Source organism: Armigeres subalbatus, chromosome 2 (assembly GCF_024139115.2).
Source record: "Armigeres subalbatus isolate Guangzhou_Male chromosome 2, GZ_Asu_2, whole genome shotgun sequence".
NCBI classification, from domain to species: domain Eukaryota; kingdom Metazoa; phylum Arthropoda; class Insecta; order Diptera; family Culicidae; genus Armigeres; species Armigeres subalbatus.
Window position 1 is genome coordinate 79,372,658 of NC_085140.1, and position 26,731 is coordinate 79,399,388.

Below are 26,731 nucleotides of genomic sequence, written 5' to 3' on the forward strand. Positions count from 1 at the left end.
GGCAAATAGAAAAGATATCTTGGTATCAACCCTTCAAACATTGGAAGCTGATAGAGTGCTTATTCATCTAAAAATAGCTTTTTACAGGTTAAAAATTAGCTTGTTCAGCATTAATTGTTTGTAGGTGGTGCTGTCCTTATACTACGTGGACAAGTTTTGGTCAGTTTTAGATAACCCCCTCCCCCAGCGTGGAGAACTGATCATATAAATTTTCATACCCCCACCCCCCCTAAACTGTCCACGAGGTATGTGGACAGCCCTTCATTTGTTTTAAAATGTTAGTCTCTATGATTGATTACTTATCTTGATTTCAGTTTGCTGTTGATTTCTCAATTATATAAACTGACATAAACTGATTACTTATTTCATTATCAAGAACCAACCTCAAAATCATTTTTCAATTTGATCTCATCGACAGCAGCAATAGTTTACAATTTGATGTCACAATAAGATTTTTCTGCTTGAAATTTTGTTATTTTAACCGTAAAAAAGAACAAAATGATACCAAACTGAGTAATCCAAATCAGCGATTCCTCAACATCAAAACATGTTATCGATTTGATCTCAAGGTTTGCCCGGGCAGCCTGTTGAAAGAATGCTTCCGAGCCTCTTGAAAGGAGGCTCTGGAAACTCTCGAAATAAAGCTTACAAGCTGGTTGGAAGTAGGCTGTCAAGGCGCTTATAGGGCGGCTCAAGCCTCTTGCAACGAAACTACTGAGATTTTTAGAAAAAGTCTTCGTGCTTCTAAAGTGGAACCTTCCTAACCTTTAGATTCTAGATTTTAGTCTCCCTACGTTTTGTATTTTTGATCTTATGTCTCATACGCTCATACACTGTGCTGGTTGTTGTGGCCAGTGTTTAATAGGCTTTGATATACTCATCGCCATGCATATTATGTAAAATACAAAGTTTCAAAATAAAAAAAACTACAACTATCAAATCTTTATCAATAAGTTTATATTTGAATTGTAATACATCCGCCATTACACATTTCTGTCCGAGGTACCCCCTGGGGCCAATGAAGGTACCCCCAGGGGTACATGTACCCCAGGTTGAGAACCGCTGACATAGATTATCGTTGACAACCGCAGCTCTTTTCATACACCCACCAACCAAGAATCCATCACAGACTGTACGCCATGAAATTGTCTCAGTGAATTAGAAATTGCATTAACATTATCTCACTTTCACTTACTCAATATCGAATAACGGAGCTTTGAAGCCTCATTTGAATATTTTCAGCTATTTTTGTCCATGAGATTCAACAAGAATTAAGGGAGAAAGTTTGCTTGCTCATCCAATCGAATAAAATATTATAAAAAAATTATCGGAATAGAAGATACTTGATAATTTAGATAATTAAACGATAGATAAAGACCTGACGTGATGTCATTGCATATTCTCCTTCTTCTTCTTCTTCTTCTTCTTCTTCTTCTTCTTCTTCTTCTTCCATGGCTCTACATTCAAACTGGAACATGGTCTGCTTTAAAAACTTCTATTAGCAATTCCTTTTCAATGCATGAGTATGCATGTATCTTGTGTGGCAAGTACAATGGATACACTATGCCCAGGGAGTCGAGAATGTTTCCCACCTGAAAACATCCTAGAGTGGGTCAAGAATCGAACTCGCCATCTCCGGATGGGCACTCTTACACCATTGATCGCATGGCTTTCTGGAGACCCCAGCGCTTACCGTTGAGCTATATCGATGACTCTTAAGGCTTCCGCGATAACTGATTAGTTTGCCTTATCTAAAGTCATTCAAGTAGTGACCGTAAACTCGTATAAAAGATAGTTACGACGCCTGATAATCTTCACAGTTCTTCAGCCATCAGCCATAAAATCAGTTGACCAGAGCCACACCAAGAACAACATGAAAGGTTTGTATGTTTTTTAAACGAATCACTTTCGTAAGCCTCTAACTTACTGAACTATTTTTCAGTGAATCTGTGTTCAATGTTACTGTTGGCTGTGACCATTTGCCTTGCTGTGGTCTCTTCCACGCCCGTGGGAGAATGTCCCGACTACTTCGATCCCGATCAACTCAGCTTTCTGCCCCATACGGATTGTTCAAAGTTTTACATCTGCAGTCAGAGTGGCCCTGCCGAAAAGAACTGTCCGTCAGGTCTGCACTGGAACCCGAATGCAGCTGTGTGTGATTGGCCAGCACTGGCAGGCTGTGATCCTGCGGCTGCTACAACTACATCGGCTTCTGTAGTTAGTACAACTGTGGTGCCAGAAACCAGTCCTGCTCCTGTATTCACTCCTTCTACGACTGCAGCTGCTACTGTTACAGCTCCACAGGTAACAACTAATGGCCCAACGACGGAAGCTCCTACAACTACAGCCTCTGCTTCGACGGAACCGTCGAGCACACCACAAGCTGTGAGCACTACTAATCCACCAGCAACAGCCACAACTCCAGCTTCCACAGGTGGGCCACATGGGCAGTGTCCCGAAGAATACGACTCAAACCACGTAGTATTTCTGCCCCATGCTGATTGCTCAAAGTACTACGTCTGCACCCTGCTCGGCCCCATCGAAGCGGACTGCCCATCTGGACTACATTGGAATCAACAGAAGGACATTTGCGATTGGCCGGGAGCTGCTGGATGCAATCCCTCTTCATCAAGCGCTCAGCCAACAACTACTGAGGAAACTTCCAGCCGTGACGAAGTGGGTCAATGTCCAGAGCAGTACGATCCTAGCAATGAAGTTTTCCTGCCACATACGTCGGACTGCTCCAAATACTATATTTGCACATGGGGAGGATTAGCAGTGTCGCTCAACTGTCCAGCTGGACTGCATTGGAATCGGGACAGCGATCAGTGCGATTGGCCTGCGCAAGCAGGATGTGTGCAACGTAATAGAGATCCGCTATTCAGAAATCAACGACTGATTCCAATCCCACTTTTGTAGATAAGCTATTTAATTGAAGTGCCCTGCCGGTTTCCGCACTTGAGATGTGCTGTTCGCCAAAGGTTTATAATTTGTTTGATGAGTCAACTGCGCAATGAAATTGTACATTTCGAAGCTGATATCAGTCCTAATACAAATGTTAATAAAAGCTGTAAACATGTGTGTGTGTGTGCGTCATCCTCTATCCCTCACCCAACTGGGGGTGTTGATCAAGTAGTACTACGAATAATTTGATCAGATCTCATGCTCCGTAATGGTGCCCTTTTTGTTACGAAGACTAGTACTACAAAAAGGATTCACTTCTGCAGAAAGAAAGGTTTCTTCAGTAAGTGTTGGGAATGGGATGTACTAGATGTTCATAACAGGTACAGCAAAACTTCACAAGGACGCCCTTATTCGTACTAACTACTCAGGGAGTGGAAGGTCGAGAAGATTCATCGTTGCTAACCAAAGCGTGAACCGGATACCTGGGACTCCCACTATATCTACGGCAATAGCAGCAAACGATGCCCTGCACGTATTTAATGTTAATTTTTATTTTTAAAAAGATGAAGCAATAAAAGAAGTAAAGGAATAGAGCTGGAACGTGCTCACCAATGTAGTTTATCCACTATCGAAGGGGCTCCACTCGTGAATAGAAAACACCAGGATCATCCGACACATCCACTTTTTACACCTATTATTTTCATTTTTCAATTTGGGTCTGCGAATAAGCCACTTCGTTGAACACCACATCGTTTAAGGTATGTTTTAAATTTCATTTGTGTCCGATCGCTACGCCACTATCTCCAAAATCACAAAATCTTCACACTAACCACATCACAACCGATGGAATTATATTATTTCACCAATGATTTGCAAACGCGGAACTTTGTCACGTGAACTTTTTTTAACAATCGTTTGCGGTGCTCCCTACAATCTTCAACTCAACTCTGTAACAACTCTGCGACACAATTTATTCTGCAATTTATCTTCTGTGAGTTATCGGCAGCCGAAACGGAAAAAACGCACCCTGAAAATTTTTGACGTCCGTCCGTCGCGCACGGCACACTTCGATCTTAATAAAAGCTGTAAACATGTGAGTCATAATCATTCTCCTTCTCAGCTCTAAAATTAAAAACCAAGACCAACTTCCTAAGAATTTCAATGTCATTCCAACCGTTTTACGACATAGAGAGAATTCCCCTTTTTATTTTTTCAAATTTAACGACCGATCAGGAAGAATTTCGAGAAAAGCCGCAGCAAACCCATAAACGGGATGCCGGTGCAATTTTCTTTCGCCGTTCTTCCGGGGGATGACCAGCGCAGAACTGCCGCCTGGATGAAAGCAGTGATGTGCAAAAAGCAATTATTTCCGTTACTTTTGAAATTGCCAGTCCCTGCGAGAAGAAGCAAACTGCATCTACCACCCACAATGCTACTTGCTGTGGCGGCAACACATGTATTGCGCCCATAAAAACACATTCCAAGCGGCATGGAAAGCGATGTTGTTGGGCAGACCGCTAGTGGAAGATTTTTTTTTGGTAAAATTTCGTTAGAAGTAGGTAGGCAGAATGCAATGTAACTCGTTTCCACCTTTTTTTCTGGAAATAGAAGAGTCCTTGAATTCCATTTTTATATTCTTATGGCGGTTGGTCACAAGAATAAACAGTTTTTGCTGTTCCGCCAGGTAACCAAGCCTTGGAATAGCTCGAAGATGGATAATTGTTGCAACCTGAATGTGGTGGCCCTCGTTCAGCAGTACCGATTAGTTTTAACTGGGAACACACAGATTCAAACATGTACAGGAAGATCCTTTTGAAAATTTAGAAAGAATGTGAGCGATTTTTTTTATTTGGGATGTGACGGAAATAGCAAAAATACCGCCGACGATGGTGTAGGTAGTCTTCTGGTCTTCTATAATGGAAGTCAATGAACACAAGAAAAACAACTAGACAACTAAATTGCTTGGTAAAACAATGGATAACTATTAATTAAATGATTTGCTTCAGATAAAGCTGCATAAAATATCTGCATCAATCGTTTTTATGGCTAGCTTGAGTTTGGTTAAAGGATCAAACTCCAACTTTTTTCGAATTTCCGAGTTCGAGTTTCCGTTAAGAACTAAATTTGGCGCTCCATTCATCTGTGCTGTTACTAAGAAAATAAGTAGCAACCGTTGACATACGGAAACATGGCGAGGCATAAAAAAATAATTTAAAATGTCCTTAAACGATTTAATTTTTTTCTTTCATTTTTTTTTGTCTCAGTCGATTCTTTGGCTTATTTAAGGTCAACTTTTCCAAAGAACCTACCTATATTGTCTGAAGCCTCTAATTATTTTTAAAATCGAAAACAAAAACCGAAAAAGTTCTGCACGTGTGAACCGCCCTGAAAAATTCACCTGACGTTCGTTCAAAATTGGGTCAATTTAAAAAAACAACATTTTTTTTATATGGAAATGCTAATATCATCTTCCAACCTTGGACGTACATGTTCATGATAGAATTAGAGGCGAAAGTATAGAATTGACGCAATGAGAAAACAGAACTGTGCAATAAAAATCCTATTCGACTATTCGATTCGGCTGATGTCATATTAGAAATTTGGAGACAGTACTCGTCGATAGAAAAATCCTTCCGCACGCGATGGCATATGAGCAAGTCAAACCACCTTCCTTTTGCCAGTGGAGATATATCAGCTTCCACACTGATATTCTTCCCTCCTCCTTCATACGGGAGCTTGGCAGAAGGAAGGTCGTGTGATATGTGCCATCACAAATATTGCCCTCCGCTCGCTTTCAAATCGACTTCTATAAAAACATTCTTCATGCCTGCCGTATCCTAACGGAACTATCAATTCTATACTTTCGCCTCTAATTCTATCATGAACATGTACGTCCAAGTTTGGAAAATGATATTAGCATTTCCATATCATTGTAAATCGTTTAACTTCACGTAGAAGTAACACACACGAAATCATTAATTTAGTGTAACATTTTTTTGATTTTTGTTTTAAATTTTGAAAATACTTTTACTGACCTGAAATAAGCCAAAGAATCGATTGAGCGAATAATATTTTTTGACGGGAAAGGTCAATTGCGTTCATGACATTTGGATATGGTCATTCAAGTATTCCCTGAAGTCAGGCCTTGAGGTCTACACGCGTCACCAGAAATCTATTGACATGTTTCTAATATGGAACATGCCCTTTTTGATACACAGAAAAAAATTAGTTCATGACATATGGACATGATCATCCAAGAAATCTTTTAAGGCAGGCCTTATTCATATCTACACGCGTAACCAGATATCTATTGACCTGGTTCAAATATGCAACATGCCTTTTGCGATAAGTGGAAATAGAAAAGATAATGATAAGTGTAATAGAAATTGTGAACTGAGAACAGAGAACTTCTTCCTTCATCCTTTTTCTTTCTTCCTTGCTCCTTCTTCCTTCATCTTTCTTCTTTTTTCCTTGTTCCTTCTTCTTTCTTGCTTGTTCCTTTAGCCTCCTCCCTTATTCCTTCTTCCTCCATTCTTATTGCTTCTTCTTCTTCTTCCCTTCTCCTTCATTATTTTTTATTCCTACTTCTTTCTTCCATCTTCCTTCATGCTTCTTTCTTCTTTCTTCTTTCTTCTTCTTTCCTCCTTCTACCTTCTTACATCTTCCTTCTTTCTCCTTTCTCCCTTCTTCTTTCTTCCTTCCTCCTTCTACCTTTTCCTTTCTCCCTTTTCCTTTCTCCCTTTTCCTTTCTTTCTTCTTCCTTCTTTCTTCTCCTTTTTTCCTTATTCCTTCTTTCTTATTAACTCTTTCTTCTTCTTCCATCTTTTATTTTTTTAAATTTTTTGCCTTCGTTTTTTGATCTCAATTTTGCTTTTGTTTTTCCTCTTCTTTCCTTCTTCTTTCTTCCTTTATCTTTCTTCACCATTCCTTCTTTCTTTCTTCCTGCATTTTTCTTCCTTCATCCTTTTTACTTCTTCTTTCTTCCTTCTTCCTTTTTCCTACATCCTTCTGCCATCTTCCTTCTTCCTTCATCCTTCTTCCTTTTTACATCTTTCATCTTCCTTCTTTCTTCTTTCTTCTTTCCTTTCCCTACTTCCTTCTTTCTTCATCTTTCTTCCTTCTTCCTTCTTTCTTCCTCCTTCTACCATCTTTCGACTTCCATTTTCCTTCTTTCTTCTACCTTCTTACATATTTCTTCTTTCTTCTACTTCTTCCTTTTTCCTTCTTCCTTCTCCCTTCTTCCTTCTTTCTTCTACTTTGTTCCTTCTTCCTTCTCCCTTCTTTCATCTTTCTTCCTCCTTCTTCCTTCTTCTTCTTTCCTTGTTCTTTCTTCTATCTTCCTTTTTCGTTCTTACTTTTTTCTTCTTCCTTCTTTCTTCTTTCTTCTTCCTTCCTTCTTCCTTATTTTTTCTTCCTTCTTCTTTCTTCCTTCTTTCTTCTTCCTTTTTTCCTGCTTTCTTCTACCTTCTTCTTTCTTCCTTTGTTCTTCTTCCTTCTACTATCCTGCATATTTTTCTTCCTTTATCCTTCTTCCTTCTTCTGTTATCCTTCTTCCATCTTCCTTCTTCTTCCATCCTTCCTCCCTTCTTGTTTCTTCTTTCTTCTTCCTTCTTGCTTCTTCTTTCCTCCTTCTTCTTTCTTCCTTCTTCTTTTTTCCTTCTTCTTTCTTTCTTCTTTCTTCTTTCTTCCTTCTTCCTACTTCTACCATCTACCATCTTTCGACTTCCATCTTCCTTATTTCTTCTGTTTTCTTCATTCTTTCATATTCCTTCTTTCTACTACTCCTTCCTTTTTAATTCTTCCTTCTCTTTTCTACTTTCTCTCTGTCTTCCTTCTTTCTTCTACCTTGTTCCTTCTTACTTCTTTCTTCTTCTTTCTACATACTTCATCTTTCCTTGTATTTTCTCCCTTTTTCTTTCTTCATTTTTCTTTTTTTCCTTCTCTTTATTCTTCCTTCTTCTTCCTTATCCCTTTGTTCTTCTTCCTTTTTCCTTATCCCTTTGTTCTTCTTCCTTTTTCCTTCTTCTTTCTTCCTTTCTTCCTGCTTTCTTCTTTCTTCTTTTTTTCTACCTTCGTTTTCCTTTTCTTTTGTTCTTCTTCCTTTTACCATCCTGCATATTTCCCTTCCTTAATCCTTTCTCCTTTTTCTTTTATCCTTCTTCCTTTTTCCTACACTCTTCTTCCATCTTCCTTCTTCTTTCATCCTTCCTCTTTTTTCATCTTCCTTCTTTCTTCTTTCTTCTTCTTATCTCATTTTTCCTTCTTATTTCTTCCTTCTTCCTTTTTCCTTCTTCCTTCTTCATTGTTCATTCTTCCTTTTTTTCTTTTTCTTCCTTCTTCTTTCCTCCTTCTTCCTTCTTCTTTCTTCCTTCTTTCTTTTTCCTTCTTCCCTCTTTCTTCTGGAGTCGTGTTTCTCCAGTAAGCGGATCGACCGGTCGTCGAAATTTAGTTTTGCTTTGTGCGGAAGGCAAAACGATAGGCCGGTCGCCGTTATTTTGTTCTGCTTTGCGCAGGTGAGTAAATAAATCAGGAAGTGAAAGTACAATCAAAGTTATATATATAAATTTCCAGTCGTGTTTTTCCAGTAAGCGGATCGGCCGGTCGTCGAATTTAAGTTTTGCTTTGTGCGGAAGTGTTAAGTGAGAAATGCGAATTAAGAAGTGAAAAGTGAAAAGTTGGACGTGAGAAGTGAAAAGTTATAAGTGTTAAGTGAGAAGTTAAAAGTGAGCAGTGAGAAATTCGAAGTAAGAAATGGTAAGTGAGTAGTGGGGAGTAAGAAATGAATAGTTAGAAGTAAGGAGCTAGAAGTGACAAATTTGTAGTGGGAAGTAAAATTGAGAAGTGAAAAATGAGAAATACGAAGTGAGAAGTGAGATGTGCGAAATGAGAAGTGAGAAATAAATGGTGAGAAGTAAGAAGTGAGAAGAGAATAGTGGAAAAAGGAAAGTGAGAAGCGTGAAATAAAGTAAGCAGTGAGAAGGAAGTAGTAAGAAGTGAGAGGTGAGAATCGATTAACGAGAAGTAAGAAACGAGATATTTTTTCTCTTTCCTTAATTTTTCTTCTTCCTTCTTGTGTCTTCCTTCTTCTTTATGTCTTATATCTCTCCACTCTCTTCTCACTACCCAACATCTCGCTTCTCAATTTTTGAATTGCTGTGCGTATACATGAACGATTTTTGTTATTGAATTCGACAGCACATGCAATTTTAAAGTTTGGGGAGACTTGATCCCCTTTCTATGATATCTACGCAATAAATATTTTTTCCTGCCAACCCTTCATCAAATCTGTCAAATCTACAAAAAATTAGAAGCCTGAGAACAGATTTATATTTTTTTGAATTGCTTTGCCAAATTTTTGTATGGGTGACTAATGGGGGATCAAGTGTATCCATATTGAGGCAATAACTTCAAATCCAAATATGATAAATTTTTTTTTTTTTTTTTTTGTGTCTTTATTAAGGAGACTTTCAGCCCGAGGCTGGCTCGTCTCCGGCATAAAAATTTGATAGAATGTTGACATTTTCATCTGTATAGATCATTAAGCATATTTATGGCTTTGTGTTGTTCAAATTTTGCGTGGCCAATAAAAAAAATCTTTAGGAAGGTCAAAACATACAAACCGTCCTGCAGAATAAATAAGGTTGCCAATCCAAAAAATAAATCATCATATAACCCCTTGCTTCTGTTAATCTGACTACCCACATCCTACTTCTCACTTTGCAACTATCACATCTCACTTCTCACTTTTTACTTCTCATGTTACATGTTACATGTATTGAGTAGTGCAATACTCACTTCGTTTCTCAGTACTCACTTCTCAATCCTCTGTACTCATTTCGAGCATCTCATTTCTCACTTCTCAATTCCCGCTGTTTACTATTCACTTCGAACATCTAACTTATCACTTTATTTGTTCCCTATCTCGATACCTCCCTAACTCGATGGTCCTTTCAATATCGACAAAGATTTTTAAGTACAAGATAGCCCAAGCCCACTCTTGATTATCCCATACAAGTCGCTGGCGAATAACTTTTCTATAGTGCAGCGCCAACTGGTGATTCAAAGTCTAACTGTTTTATTTAAAATGATCAAAGTAACTTTGACTTTTCACTGTACTTTGAAAAACGACAGAATCAATAATATATAATATTTGATATCGAGTAAGACAGAGTTCACTGTAGTTAGCAATAGTTATTTTTAAAGGTTTATAATTAATTTTCAATAGTTTTAATGATAAGGCAAGCTGGAGGAGAGTTTTCGAGTCGATTTATATTTAAATCAATAGCTTTGGCTGAGACCAGTCGGTGTATATACGATATAACCAAGCCTGAGGTGGCAGGTCATGTCATGGAGACTTTTTCAGGTTGGAGATTTTCTAGGATCCTGCATTGTGGCACTTTGCTTGCCACAAAATATATAAAATTCTTGGCATATTTGGCATTGAAGAAACTGTCAGTTAATAACAATGGGAGTACACCCAGAACATGGAGTTGATAGTGGCGGATAAACTAATCGACATGTAAAAGGCTTATAAAAAGCCGCGACGCATAAAAAATAATGCCACTATTAGAATTCTGTGGAGCTCCTTATTGTTCAACGAGAATTGTAAGCAGCGGACTAATTCACTATGATTTCATAACCACCATAAAAAAAAATCTTGTTTTTTTTGTTCGTATTTCGTTTTCAAAGCGATTGTTTGTTTTCTAATTCAATCTGATATGAGCTATCTTCGTACTTTCGTAAGTATACAAACCCAAACCCTTTCTCCGATTTCTCGTTAATTACAGAGTGTTGAATTCTAGATAGTGCTTTGACTGCTTTAGCTGGTATGCTGTCAACCATTAGTCTCATGAACATGATATATTATAATTTGTGAAACCAAACATAAATTACTTCTGACGTTTATTTTGTTGGATACATTGTAGTAATTGCAAAAGCAATGGTGACCCAAATAGCATTAGAATCGCAAATGTACCTCATTTCTATTTAAACAAATCCAGAATAAGCTATTACTACAATGTCACAACTCTGTTACCACGTAATATCGGAAAACATTGTACCACTGGTAACCCACAAATGCAGAACACGATTACTTACTTTGTGCCATCCGCCGGCCGGTTACCACACGACTATAAGCTCTCAGTTGTTGTTCAACCAGCAAGCTGAAATCCCTCTCGTTACTTTCGCTTACCCCCAGAATCCCTTGTTGTCATATAAATAAACTCATTTACAGCGATGATGGCGGCTTTTAGAGTGCTCCGTCTTCTCCGGGCTGCAACAATTGAGTTGATTTGTGGAAACGGGCGCAGTTCCGCAGAACATAATTGCTTTCCAACACAGAGATTGGCCCTAAATCGTCTTTGTTGAACTAACCAGCCAGTCAGCCAGCCAGTCAGCGCTGCGTAAGCTTCGCATCCCCTTCTGGGCACGGGGTCTCAAGGGTGGCATTTAAGCTCCGGTGCTGCTGACTGCTTTGGGTAATTGCTTTTAGATTGGAAATTAACTTCCGGAAAAAAAGGTTTGGATCACTTTGTATGTGCCTTACTGTATGTGGGGAAGGATGAGCTGTGGGAAGAAATTATTAGTTCGCAAATTATAAACGGTTTATGAATTACAATATTTCAGACTACAAACTTTTTGTGTGGTTGATCTGTTATATGTACTTGATTTGTTAATTTCTTCAAATAAAACATTGTCTAGTTGGATGAAATTATCAAGTCATGTTGAATAGAAATGTTTTGTCTGCGGATTTGTCATCAATGCTTTGGCAATTCATTCTCACTGAGGAATCTCCGAAGTGTTATCTTTCATGCAGAATGTTTTACTTAATAAAATGGCAATGTTTTTGGAGTCCAACAGATCATCAGATCTGTTAGAGTGATGAAAGGAAAGCAAGGTGAATAATGCAGAAATAGCGTTTTGCTCAAAACATATGTCTAAGGATATCTCGTAAAATTGATAAATTTTATGTTGCTTATTCAAATACTTCATTTTTAAGATTCTTTCTCCTCAATTTTTTTTTGTGTACGATCGCTAAAACACTGGGTTTAGTGTAGCTAAAGTAATCCAGCTCACATCCGGATCGCCTGGGCATCCTGCTTAGTATGAAGCACGTCGCTTCCTCGCAGAATTATAATGGTTCATAACGGAAAGTGGTAGCGTAAACCAAAAAAAAATATAATCAACGACCTCTCTCTATCCTAACTGCCATTTTCCGACCCGACAGAATCCATGATTTCATCCGCCCGCACAGCCAGCCGTAGTAAGTACTTGCACGAGTGTTCTCGTACAAGTAAACTCCACACGTTCTGGCTGTTGCGACGACGGCTTCGACTGCTGGCCCAGCGCAGGTCAAAATAGGAACTTACCTTCTCAATTATGCAAACTAAATTGATTGTTGATCCCATATCCACGTGCAGCTCGCCGGAACCGAGTATGAATGCTTCGGGTACGACCACTTGCAGGTTTACGAAATGCGAAATAACGCCGGTCGGGGTGGATACCTGGAAGTGAAGGGAGACAAGAGAAGGGAGGAAAACGTGTGAGATAAAACCTTATATTTTATGCTTCGTTGAATTACTAGTCCGGGCAGAGATTGTAGTAAAACGGCTTGGGATATTGTGTGCGGAAGCATAAAGCTACTGATATTTAGTAGTGGGTGCACACAGTACTCCAATTTTGTTGGGATGTTGGTGGTTTAGAAGCGGAACTTGTTGCCATGAGCGTTGGCAACTGCTACCAGTAAAGTTTCAGGAAATTCGTCACTAATGCTGCCATGATTTTGGGTCAGAGATTTGGGATATGGTTTGTAATGCGTCTAACGAGCGTAGCAATATTTTATGGGATAGAAATTAATTATTTACTGTTGCATCACATATTGTTCCGCTCGTTAAACACAGATTTCTGTGAATTAAACCAAAATCTCAACAGCAGAACTGTTTGGTAATTATATCACGAAGTTTTCAATTGTTCAAATATCAACCTGTAAAATAATTTATCACATCGAACAGTATTGCTGTTAAAATTTTAACAAAATCTGCGATATATTTTATATGTATATTATGGTGTATTAATACAAATTCATTTTTGAGGCGAAATCACTTTTGTTTTCTGACGAAAGCACCGTGGTTTTCGTGAGCCCCTGATGGTGATTATGTGGTTTCGTTAACTTGACAGAGTGACGTATGGCAGACTTCTAGCGCCATTTTCTCTCTACGTCTTTGTGTAAGGATACATTGTACTATCCCAGGTTAACAGTAAGTATTAAATAAAGCATTAAAGTGGCATTTTATGCGCCTTTACGGCAAAACATTAGATGCCAATAAGCCCTATTATATTCGCCTTTAATGCTATTTAAGGGGGATCTTAAGGGATGAGCGAGATTAGTGAGTAGTAGATCCGGGTTAGTGATTCTACCTTCACAGCAAATAATTTTTAAAACTCAACGACGTTTAAAATTGCACCTTATCCCATCAAACGAATTAACATTTTATATTAAATTACATTTGACTGAATTTTACAAGCAAGCATAGTTTAAATTTATTTCGATTTAAAAGAATAGTGAGATCAATTGAATGTTACATTTATTTGCATGCTCCTATGTGCATAAAAATACATTTAAAATCACAACATATTTTCATCTGTGTTGAATATATCCTGCTTTCGATACCGCATAACTCTGTAATGTGACAGATCTCCTCATCTTGTGTCCCAAATAAAGTGGCGAATGGAGTTTTGGGCTCAAACTAGCTGAAAACTTTAATAAATACAGTTTTCGATTCCCATAATCCACTTTCGCAGTCGTCTGGTGGTTGCCATTGTGTATCGTCAAGTTACCCGCTGTGACACTCACCGCAGTTCATTTCTGTGTTTCGATCGAGTGCGCTATACAATGGTAAAACCCAAAGCCAATTTATCCGTGCCGCTCGGAAAAAACTGCGAGGGGAATAACGTCAAACGCTCCAGAGATGATCTCGATAGAACAGACGAAGATCAAATTGAAAGTTTGAATGATCTTTTTTCTCGAATGCAAAGTATGTTTGATAACACAAACAAGAGAATTGACTCGTGCAAAGCGGACTTGCAAGCTGAGATAACAACACTGCGAAATGATGTTCATCAGTTCAAAGTTGAATGTACCTCCAATATCAACGAATTATCGACATCAATCACCAAAATGCGTACCTATGTTCATCAAAACAGTGAGCGGATTCGTGCTGCTGAAAAATCTAACGACTTGATTTTGGCTGGTGTTCCATATGTTTCCAACGAAGATGTGTCCATACTTATTCGGAAGGTTTCCATTGCTCTTGGATACACTGAACAGGACCTGCCGCTGCTGTATTCACAACGCTTGGCCAAGGTACCTATCGCCAACGGTGCCACTCCACCTATTGTACTGCAGTTTGCCTTCAAGTTAGCCAGAGACAACTTCTATCGTCGGTATCTTTCGGTACGCAACCTTTCGCTGATTCATATCGGATTCAATGTTGATAAGCGCATCTACATCAACGAGAATATGACGGACGAGGCTCGTCGAATTAAAGGCAAAGCAATCAGTTTGAGGCGATCAGGGAAGCTGCATGCAGTATTTACAAAGGATGGGTGTGTTTTCATCAAACCTACGCCGGATGATGAAGCTGTGATGGTGCAATCGCTAGACGAGTTGGAGACGTTTACCCTTTTCTATAGCTCTGACGAATTCAAGATTAGTGTTGTTTCAGGGCACACCACTCGATACGGAAGCAACGCACAACTGTCATTTTTATTATTTCACGCATGCTGCGACGCAGCAAAGCTAAATCAACAAAAATGACAGTTGTGCGCCGCTTCTGAATCGAGCGGTGTGCCCCCGAAAACGCGAGCACTTTTAATCTTGGATTCCGTCAGGAGTGACCTTAAATTAATGTTATCCTTCCCATTCTTCCAGTGAACCGTATCCTATTATTCCGTGTATCCTTCCACTCCTAAAAGTTTTAAATTAAATAAAGCTGTTCTACTTTCCTTCCTAATTTTCCCATGATTCCATTCCTCAGATTTCCATCTTATCTTCCGTCCTGAAAGTTTTATTGGGATAAGGGTGAGGGACTACCTATGTTGCTGCTGTTGCTGTTGTTGTTGACTGTTGCGTTGCTGCCCATGTACTGCTACTAAAACACTCATAAGTGGATTCACTTAGCTTAGCTTAGCTTAGACTGACTGTACATATCAATGGTTGCTACTCCGTGATTGATCAGAACTGGTGCAAATTGCACTATGATCCAAGTAAATAGTGGTTGGGATTTACCAACTATTCTCGAAGTGCACGTTTCAGCAGCTCGCAAATATTGATCAATAACGGCGCCGGCCAAGTCCTTACAGTCAGTTGGGAAAGGGAGGGAATGTGTGTGGTAATTGTTGCTACTAGAGACCGAGAATACCTCTGCATCTCCACATTTACCACGGGAAGGAAGTAGTGTTAGTTGGGTGGGGTAATCAGTAACATAGATCGAGATTCACCATGGAAAGTGATGTGACCTATGGAACTTCTACACAGCAGTATTAGCATTTCCTTAATTTGTTCAATTGTTAATTCTTCGCGAGAATAAACAATCAACCGCTCAAAGTGAGCGATTGTTCATTTGAATTTCGGATTAGGCGCCCGCGTTATCATTTCATTAACATAAGAAAAGTAAAAAAGAAACGGGATTAAAATTGAAAATAATTGATAGTAATCGGAAAGCTAATGTTATTCAGCAATCCTTATTTTATCTCTATTTGACGTTAAGTAAGAATGTAAATTTACGTTCATTTTACATGTCGTTTATTTTGCATTACTTTCGCGCGCGTGTGTGTGTCACTTGAATTGACCAGTATACCGTAATCAGGATCTCACTGGTATTAATCCTGATGTGCCGGTTGGCACTCGTGTTGGGCTTGTGCACTTTGAGCGGCACACGTTCGCTTCCCAGTCTACATAAAATCGCACATGGTGCAATACAAGATGCTAAATTGGAGACGATATACATACATGTTGTGTGAAAAAGTACATCTATCGCCTGCACTCCAGCATCCTACACGACACCATATACGTTCATGTGTTGACTGGGTTTGATAGGGCCTGCTTATGGACACATGCAGCTTTTTGTAGAGGTTTAACAGAGCCCACTGTCAAACCCCACCACATCCTAGGCAGGCCCCCTAACTCGCAGTGGCCATTGGGAGGGGTCGTCAAGCCCTTGGACATAGTCCCTGCTGCCCCATAAGTGGATTCACTATATATTAAGTAATGAATTAATGATGAATGAATTATTGAAAAATTGTAAAAGTAGTGCTCTCTCATTAATCTATTTATTTGTTGATTCCTCTGGGTTGGGTGCCATGATGCATTGCTGCTGTTTATCGATTCCTTTTCTATTTTTCGATGTCCGTTGATGATCCAGATGATGCTCCTGCAAACGTTTGTATTCCTCGGATTGTGATGAATTGTGCATTGGACTCCTCATATCTAAATGTCTGCCACATTAATATTCAAAGCCTATGCGCTCGCCAAATGAGTAAATTTGATGAGTTTAAAATGTGCTTCAAAAACAGTAAAGTCGATTTAATTTGCTTGAGTGAAACTTGGCTTACAAAGAATATACCTGATTCACTAATAGAAATGCAAGGATACAGCATTGTGAGAAATGATCGCGTGTACAGTCGTGGAGGTGGTGTATGCATTTATTATAAAAGTTTCTTGCAATGTAAAGTGCTTTCTGCATCTGAAATTTTTGGAAACGGAAATATGGACCAAACTGAATATTTGTTTCTAGAGATTATGCATCAATCAGAAAAGTTTCTCCTTGGAGTTTGTTATAATCCTCCAGGAAATTATTGTTCGGAACCTATGTTAGATAAATTTATGGATTTATCTTTACAATATCGCAATGTTCTTCTTATAGGAGACTTTAATACTAACTGGAATAAAAATGATAGGAAGACTGAAAGATTAAAAAGTTGCTTAAATAACTATGGTTTGGAATGTGTGAATACAGAAAATACACACTTCTTTAATGGAGGATGTTCTATGATTGATTTGTTTTTAACTAATCTTGAATTTGTTCGAAATTTCAATTAAGTATCTGCCCCTGCTTTTTCTAAACATGATGTTTTATTTGCGTCTATTGATGTAATTCGGTCTGAAGTAATCACAACTCAAACATATCGTGACTATAATAACATCAATATACCACAACTGATAGATGCATTTTATCAAATTAATTGGAACTTATTTTCTAGCATATCTGATACTGATTTAGCTGTTAATTTCTTCAATATGACGTTACTAGATTTGTTCAATGAGTTCGTTCCGATTCGTACACGGATGCCAAAGAAAAACCCTTGGTTTAGCCAAGAAATTGCACATGCAATAATAGAGCGTGACATCGCTTATCAGCTTTGGAAAACAAATAGGTCTGCTTCAAATCGTAGTCAGTTTAAACGTTTTCGTAACAGAGTTACCACATTGATTAACATCGCAAAAAGAAGCCATGTGGCTGGTAATCTAACATCTTCTAACTCAAATAAAGATCTATGGAAAAGAATTAAAAAAATAAATGTTATTACATCTGTTAATCGTAATGAAAAATATGACTACAGTAATGACGAAATCAATGAATACTTTTGTTCCAATTCTACTAATGATACAGATCTATGTTGAATCGCACCTCAAAATGAACATGGTTTCAGGTTTACAGAAATTTCAGAAAATGATGTAATTATTGCCATCAATTCGATTAAATCTAATGCAGTAGGACTAGATAACATACCACTTCGTTTTATTAAGTTATTAATTCCTTATGTTTGCCCGATTATATGTTACATTTTCAACTTGATCATACGCACCTCCAAATTTCCTGATTCATGGAAGTGTTCTAAGATAATCCCAATTAAAAAGAAACCTGGAATATCTGTTTTAGAAAATCTTCGACCCATCAGTATTTTATGTGCGCTATCCAAGGTTTTTGAACGTATTCTTAAAGATCAAATACGTGACCATATCGATAATTTTGACCTTCTGCACAGTTTTCAGTCGGGTTTCCGTCACGGTCATAGTACAGCCACTGCTTTCCTTAAAGTGCATCATGACATTCACTCCGTAATTGTTAGAAAAGGTGTAGCTTTCCTTTTGTTAATCGATTTTGCAAAAGCATTCGACAAGGTTTCTCACACAAAACTTATAAATAAGTTGTCCACGGAATTTTCATTCTCAAGATCAGCTGCAAACTTAATGCAATCATATCTCTCGAAGCGAACACAGTTAGTATTTTCGGATGGTTCATACTCCAAGGCAACTTCTATATCATCAGGGGTACCTCAAGGGTCTATACTTGGGCCACTGCTATTTTCTTGCTTCATTAACGATTTACCTGGTGTTCTGAAACATTGTAAAATTCATATGTTTGCCGACGACGTGCAATTATATTTTGCTATTGAGGGAATGCCTATATCATTGCTGTCCCAAAAGATTAATGCCGATTTGTTGAACATTTCTAATTGGGCTTTCAAAAATCTTTTATCGATTAATCCCTCTAAAACTAAAGTTATGTTCATCTCAAGAAATGGTCAGCATTACGCCTTACAAAATATTTATTAAATAATAAATAATAAATAATATTACCAAGTGTTGTTAAATTACAACTGTTCAAATCCCTGTTCCATCCACACTTTTTGTATGGAGACGTTTTTCTTTTGAATGCATCAGTTCTAGCTATCAAAAGATTAAGAATTGCTTTAAATTGCTGCGTACGATACATTTATAACTTATCAAGATACTCTCATGCTTCCCATTTGCAATTCAAGTTACTTGGCTGCCCTTTCAATGACTTTTTTAAAATGAGATCATGCCCCACTTTGTTTAGAATTATCCATTCGTCATCTCCTAATTATTTATTTGCAAAACTTAATCCTTCTCAAAGTATCCGCACTAGAAACTTTATAGTACCATGATTTAACTCATCCCATTTCGCGAATACTTTGTTTGTTAGGGGCATTGTAATTTGGAATCAATTACCAAATCATGTGAAGAACAGCAATACAATTAGTGCTTTTAAGCGGGAATGCGTCAAATGGTTCAACAGGGGAAATCAACAAAATTAGTCAAACGATTTAAAATTAAGATTCGTAGTAATTTAAGTTTTTTGTATTTTCATCATTTTTTCTAGATGTAGCGCCTTAAAAGGAATATTCCTTATGCTGCAACGATTGTTAAATAAATAAATAAAATAAAATAAATAAATAAATAAATGCAGGTTTTGGCGCAATATATGGCTTCTTAAGTGGTTTATCCTCTTTATCGACAAATTGAAATTTTTCCTGAGTAGCATTTATTCAGCATCCGAAATGCTGAATAAATGCTTTATTTTAGAATCAAGAAAAAAAAAAGTTTATTTTTCAATGTTTTTTTTTTCTAATTCTATTTGTTACATAGTTTTTTTTTCATATTATATCATTATTGTATTTTCAAATTCAAATGAAACACAATTTTTACTCTCTTCGAGCGGGATTCGAACTCGCACTCTTGCCACTCGACGCTGTAGTTGTCATCACCCTTACCAGCTGGCCCTTTAGAGAGAGATGGTAGTGGGAATTATTTTGCCCAACATAAACATTACGTCCCTTCAGGAACATTGAAACTTAATCTAAATCATCTCAGAATGCAATTAACACAAACGTCATACCTAGGTGCAATGAAACAGCTACAGTAGTGCCGCTTTAAAGCATCCGTCGAAAATATTATTATTATTATTTATTCAGACTAAGGCCGAAGTGGCCTGTGCGGTATATAAGAGTCTTCTCCATTCGGCTCGGTCCATGGCTACACGTCGCCAACCACGCAGTCTACGGAGGGTCCGCAAGTCATCTTCCACTTGATCGATCCACCTTGCCCGCTGCGCACCTCGCCTTCTTGTGCCCGTCGGATCGTTGTCGAGAACCATTTTCACCGGGTTACTGTCCGACATTCTGGCTACGTGCCCGGCCCATCGCAGTCGTCCGATTTTCGCGGTGTGAACGATGGATGGTTCTCCCAACAGCTGATGCAATTCGTGGTTCATTCGCCTCCTCCACGTACCGTCCGCCATCTGCACCCCACCATAGATGGTACGCAGCACTTTCCTTTCGAAAACTCCAAGTGCGCGGTGGTCCTCCACGAGCATCGTCCAGGTCTCGTGTCCGTAGAGGACTACCGGTCTAATTAGCGTTTTGTAGATTGTCAGTTTGGTACGGCGGTGAACTCTATTCGATCGGAGCATCTTGCGGAGTCCAAAGTACGTACGATTTCCAGCCACTATGCGTCTCCGAATTTCTCTGCTGGTGTCATTTTCGGCAGTCACCAGTGAGCACAAGTACACAAATTCTTCTACCACCTCGATTTCGTCACCACCGATGCAAACTCGCGGTGGGTGGCTCACATTGTCTTCTTTTGAACCTCTTCCTATCATGTACTTCGTCTTCGACGTGTTGATGACTAGTCCGATCCGCTTAGCTTCCCTCTTCAGTCTGATATAGGCTTCCTCCATCTTCTCAAAGTTACGTGCCATAATATCTATGTCGTCGGCGAAAACAAATAGCTGGACGGACTTATTGAAAATTGTACCACTCGTGTTAATCCCTGCTCTTCGTATTACACCTTCCAAAGCGATGTTGAATAGCAAACACGAAAGACCATCACCTTGCCGTAACCCTCTGCGGGTTTCGAAGGGACTCGAGAATGCCCCTGAAACTCGAACTACGCACATCACCCGATCCATCGTCGCTTTGATCAACCGTGTCAGTTTATCCGGAAAACCGTGTTCGTGCATTAGCTGCCATAGCTGGTCCCGATCGATTGTATCATATGCGGCTTTGAAGTCGATGAATAGATGATGTGTGGGCACGTAGTATTCGCGGCATTTCTGCAGTACTTGGCGAATGGCGAACACCTGGTCCGTGGTGGAGCGTTCGCCCATAAAACCCGCCTGGTACTGCCCCACGAACTCCCTTGCAGTTGGTGCTAGTCGACGGCATAAAATTTGGGAGAGTACCTTGAAGGCGGCGTTCAGCAATGTGATTGCGCGGTAGTTGCTACAATCCAGCTTATCGCCCTTTTTGTAGATGGGACACACGACGCCTTCCATCCACTCCTGTGGCAAAACTTCCTCCTCCCAAATCTTGGTAATGATCCAGTGCAGCGCTCTAGCCAGTGCCTCACCACCGTGTTTAAATAGCTCGGTATTTCTACATGAAAACATTAAAAAAGGAGAATTGCCATGTGGTTGAAAAAAATTCGGCAGAGAGCCATTGTGCCGAATACAGGTTAGGTAGAAAATTATCTAGCCGAAATTCATTTGGCTGAAACGAACGTTTGGGCGAAATTTCATTCGGCAAAACTTTTTCCCTAACAGGTTACTTGGCCGAAATTGACGTTTGATTGGTTAAGTCCCCTGGCCGAAAATGCCGTTTCGCTGAAATGGTCGTTTGACAGAAGAGTCATTTATCTGAAAATATCATACAGCCGAAAATGTAATTTTTTGTACAAGTAAAATGGTCAAAAATGTCGACCCGTTTGGCGAAATGACATTTTTGGTCAAATGGTTTTTCTGCCAAACGATAATTTCGACCAAATGACCGTTTCGGCCAAAGGACACAAGTTTCGGCAAACGACTTTTTCGGCCAATTTTCAGCCGCATTTCGGCTAAAGGAAATTTTTGGCCAAATGATATATTTGGTCAAACACCTTTCGGCCTTATGGCCCTTCCCGTCCTTTGGCCAAAAGTCATAAGGCAGAAAGACCATTTATTGGAATGCCACTCCGCCGAATAACATGTTGAACCGAAAGTCATATAGCCGAATTCTATTTGGACGAATTGAACATTTCTCCGAAACTGTTATAAGATCGAAAATGGTTCGGCTGAAAATGTCATTTGGCCGAAAGTAACATATAGCCGAAAGGGACATTTAGCCAAGCTAGAAGTGTGGCTGAAAACGTTATTTACCCTTGTTACAGTTGTAAAATAATGGGTCAATGAGAACAGTTTGTAAGTAGAAAATGAGTAAAGCAAAATATCGATAAGAAAAACATAAACACCCCTAAACTGTAAACGCAAAATATCTTTGCGATCATATCAGTGACGTGCTGAGAAGCTACGTCAACAGACATCCGGTCAGGAAAGATTGTCAGAAAAGTGCCACTTTCGCAAGCAGAAGCACTTACGCTATCCGTGCAGTTTTGGAAATTGGCACATTTTTCCCGGGCAACAGTGTGAAGTGCAGAGCTAAATTGGCGAAACACGACAAGGGCAGACTCAGGGCCATCGTGACACCCGGATAATTTGGTTTTAGCAGCAGAACAGCTTAATCATAACCTTAAAGAATTAAGTGTGGGCTGGTGGCGATTGGCAGATATTCGCCTCATTGCCTCCGTAGAACGCTTCACGTGAAAAACCGGCACAAGTGCCTCGCTACAACCAAACTCGCTACCATAGCCAGCCGCATACCACAACTCGATTCTGATCTATACGATCAAGAATTCCGAAAGAACTCGAGAACCAAAACATCACTCCACGAGATGGTACATTCCGGAAAAAAGGTCCCACCACAGGGGCTTTATTTACCACCCTCGTCGTTGCAGGCTCAGAGTGGACGAAAGCGCCCAACGTGGGGCGCCAGTGTAACATATTTCATTTTATACAACCATAAAGATTAACTATCAATCAACATGTAACAAATAACAAATTAAAATAATGCACTTTCTCTCTTGGTGCCCTTAGAGAGATGGCAAGGTGGTGCCCATATAGGATAAGAATCTTACACAAAAGCTCGGCTATGAATGCAGCAAACTTATTGCTGTAGACAAAATGCGCAATACGCAATGGAAATATATTTGCGGGATTTGACTGATGGACCGAAATCTTATATGAAACCTCGTCATTTCCCGTAATGGGCACCACCTTGCCATCTCTCTTAGGGCACCAAAAGAGAAAGTGCATTAATTTAATTTGTTATTTGTTACATGTTGATAGTTTATCTTTATGGTTGTATAAAATGAAATATGTTACACCCTAACAAATGAACTGAAAATGCAATATGGCAGAAATAGTCGTTTGGCCAAAAATTCCGTTCAGTGGAAATGGTCTTTTGGCTGAAAGTGCAAACATTTGGCCAAGCGGCATTTCGGGCAAATGACCCGCTAAACGACTTTTTCGGAAAATAAATACTAGTTCAGCAGGAGTCTCCAATTAGCCTTGCTAGTCAAGGCTTAAGATTGCCAATCCGGAAATGGCGAGTTCGATTCTCAGTCCTTGGGACCCTGGGCATATTGTACTTGCCACCAAGATACATGCTCATTAGAGTGGGGCGTCATGGTCATTTTTTCAAATCAATGGTTTTTCGAAGCCATTCTGGGTCCTGAACAACTGTGCAGAATTTGGGACCGATTGGTTGCTTCTTGCTTTCCGCATCGCGTTTGAAGTTTGTATGGAAATTAGTATGGGAGAACGTATATTTTTGCATTTCTACTACTAGAGGCTTCAGTTCATCGTAAACCAAGTGGCACATTGCGTTAAAGTATAACCCAAAGGATGCCGAAAAACTTTGCTGAAGAAGGCACGTTGCTGGAACGTCCACGAAAAAAGTTATAACGCTTAGAACATTGAGTGTTCAAACCATATGCAAAAAATCGTTTATTCTGCCAGCACTGTCGTACTACGTAGACCAATAATTTAACTGAGTGTTATTTCAAAATAATTGATCTTGTAGGGCTTTAGAGCTAATGGGAGCTATCCGGAATCATTTCACAAAGAAAAAAATTCGACGAAAAGGAAGATGGGTTTTGCCCTTCGAGAACCATAGGTTGTCCGGTAGTGCTGGCAGAAACATTGATTTCTTGCATATGGTTTACACAATCAATTTTCGAAACGTAATAACATTTTTTGTAGACCTTCCAGTCACGTACCTTCTTCGGCAAAGTCGTTCAGCATCTTCCAGACTAGATGCTAATGTATTGAGTCACGTGATTGATGATAAATTGAAGCCGCTAAGAGCAAAAATGTAAAAAGTACGTTTTCCCATACTAATCTCCATGTAAATTTAAAACGCGATGCGGCATGCGAGGTTGCAACCAATCGAGTCCATATTTTGCACAGTTGATTGGGGTCCCAAAACGATTCAGAAAAACCTTGATCTCACTTGATCGGACGAAGTTTACATTTTTCCATACAACTGCGCCCCACTCTAATGCTCATGCAATGGCGGGTATAGAAAGCTTTCAATTATTAACTGAGGAAATGCTAATAGAATACTAAGCTGAAAAGCAGGTTAGGTTGGAATTTAGAACCATAGAAAGAAAATACCAGTTCATTCAAACGACATTTTCGGTCGTGTATACCTTTCGACCATATGATATTTTCGGCCAAAAATTTTAGGCTAGATGGGCTTCGGTCAAATGTCTTTCTGTCAAGCGATTCTTCTTCGTTCTAAAACTTTTTTTCAACAAAAAATTCCTTGGATATCAACGGCAAATACTTTCGAAATGTCTATTGGAAGTTCGTCTCGTTTTTACGGAAAGTTTTTTTTTAATTTCAACGGAAACTGTATGGAATTTTCAATCATTCACGAAAAATTCAACGTTGAAACCCGGGATGTGGTGGGGATATAAAGTGGGAAAGCCTACGGAAATTCCACTGAGTCTTCGGAATTTCAAAGGAAAATTTTGTGGCTTCCACAAATTTGAATCGGCGTGGAAAATTATAGATCAGCCAAAGACTTGTTGGTCCTTGGATCAGCGATGTGACAATTTTCAAACGGATGCGCTCCAATGAAAAAAATGTCGGCGTCGGCGCTCACCGTTAAGCCAAATATCATGTGGTCGAAGCGTTTGGCGTAACTGGGCAAAGGCCTTTTGGCCGAAAGGGCCATTCGAGACATCTCACTTCTCATTTAACTTTTCTCACTTCACTCTTCTCTTGAGGAGTGACATGTGAGACGTCTCACTTCTTACATTTTACTTTCCATGTTTGACTACTCACTCGCACTTCATAGCGAAAAGAGAGAAACGAACAATAAAGAGTGAGAAGTGAGACTCCTCATTTTTCACTTCTCTTGCATCACTTCTCACTTTCCACAATGCGAAGTGAGACGAGAGACATAGTGAAAAAAGAAAAGTGCGAAGTGTGAAGTGTGAGGACTGAGGAGTGCATCGTCTCACTATCGGCTATATGCCCTGTTTGGGCAAACGAAGTTTTCGGTCAAATGATTATTTCGGTCAAACAGAATTTTCTCCTGTTGACCTTGCCAAGCAACATTTCAGGCCGTATAACCGATATGTGTTCGGGTAAACGATTTTTTCTGCCAAATGGCTCTTTCTTCCAAACAATCACACCCCTTGATTTCCGATAGTAACGTGAATGGAGATTTTTCTATTCGCTCGAAACAGTTGCAATCTAAGAGGAATGCGGTCATATCGTTTCGAAAGTTTTGGAAAAGCATACTATTAAAAAAAGTGTTTTAGCTAAGCTAAAGCTAAGCTAAAGCTAAGCTAAAGCTAAGCTAAAGCTAAGCTAAAGCTAAGCTAAAGCTAAGCTAAAGCTAAGCTAAAGCTAAGCTAAAGCTAAGCTAAAGCTAAGCTAAAGCTAAGCTAAAGCTAAGCTAAAGTTAAGCTAAAGCTGTTAAAGCTGCTAAGCTAAAGTTAAGCTAAAGTTGTTAAAGCTAAAGCTAAGCTAAAGCTAAAGCTAAGTTAAAGCTAAAGCTAAAGCTGTTAAAGCTAAAGCTAAAGCTAAGCTTAAAGCTAAGCTAAAGCTGTTAAAGCTAAGCTAAAGCTAAGCTAAAGCTAAGTTAAAGCTAAGCTAAAGCAGCTCAAGCTAGCCCTGGGCCTGTTAAAGCTGGGCCCCAGCCCAGCCCCAGCCTGCCCCAGCCTGGCCCTGCGCCCAGTCCCAGTCCAGCCCCAGCCCAGCCCCAGCCCAGCCCCAGCCCAGCCCCAGCCCAGCCCCACCCCAGCCCCAGCCCAGCCCCAGCCCCGCCCAGCCCCTGGGCCCAGCCCGCCCAGCCCGGCCCTGCCCAGCAGCCCTGCCTCAGCCCCAGCCCTGGGCCCAGCCCGCCTCCTCCCAGCCCTGCCTGCCTGCCCGCCCAGCTCACCAGCCCGGCTCAGCCCGCTCAGCCCTGCTCCAGCCTGCCTGCCCCAGCCTGGGCCTCAGCCGCCCCAGCCTGGGCCCCCAGCTCAGCCGCCCCAGCTCCGGCCTGCCTGCCCAGCCCGTCTCAGCCTGCTCCAGCCCCGCTCAGCCCGGCCTCCAGCCTGCCGCCCAGCCCGCTCAGCCTGCCCTGCCTGGGCCTCAGCCCGCTCAGCCTGCCTGTGCAGCCTGCCCAGCCCGCTCAGCCTGCCTCAGCCTGCCGCCTCAGCCTGCTCAGCCTCACCAGCCTGGCTCAGCCTGCCTGCCCCAGCCTGCTCAGCCTGGCTCAGCTCCAGCTCAGCCTGCCTCAGCCCCAGCCCGCCCAGCCCAGCCCCAGCCTGGGCCCCAGTCCCAGCCCCAGCCCGCCCCAGCCCTGCCCCAGCCCTCAGCCTGGCCCAGCCCCCAGCCCTGGCCCCAGCCCCGCCCCAGCCCGCCCCAGCCTGCTCCCGCCCCAGCCCCACCAGCCCGGGCCCCGCCTCAGCCCCTGCCCAGCCCCGCCCGGGCCCCAGCTGCCTGTGCCCAGCCTGCCTGCCCGGCTCAGCCTGGCCCAGCCTGCTCAGCCTGCCAGCCCGGCCTCAGCCCCAGCCTGCCCCAGCCCTGGGCTCAGCCCTGTGCCTCAGCCTGGGTTCAGCCCTGGCCCCAGCCCCGCTCAGCCTGCTCAGCTG

At 40.6% G+C, this 26,731-nt stretch overlaps 2 protein-coding genes across 5 annotated transcripts in view; one reads left to right on the forward strand and one right to left on the reverse strand.

The window, feature by feature from the left end:
* The window catches only part of LOC134209409 (zwei Ig domain protein zig-8), a 969,833-nt gene that overhangs the window by 115,723 nt on the left and 827,379 nt on the right, over positions 1-26,731 (reverse strand). For all 4 annotated transcript variants that reach the window (XM_062685397.1, XM_062685395.1, XM_062685396.1 and 1 more), the window contains one exon: positions 12,273-12,407. In XM_062685397.1, the coding sequence (XP_062541381.1) occupies positions 12,273-12,407 (135 nt within the window). The remainder of the gene's footprint in view (positions 1-12,272; positions 12,408-26,731) is intronic.
* On the forward strand, positions 1,775-3,084 carry LOC134209410 (probable chitinase 10). The gene is made up of 2 exons (XM_062685399.1): positions 1,775-1,880; positions 1,943-3,084. The coding sequence occupies exons 1-2, from the start codon at positions 1,874-1,876 to the stop codon at positions 2,917-2,919; spliced, it is 984 nt and encodes a 327-aa protein (XP_062541383.1). The 5' UTR covers positions 1,775-1,873; the 3' UTR covers positions 2,920-3,084.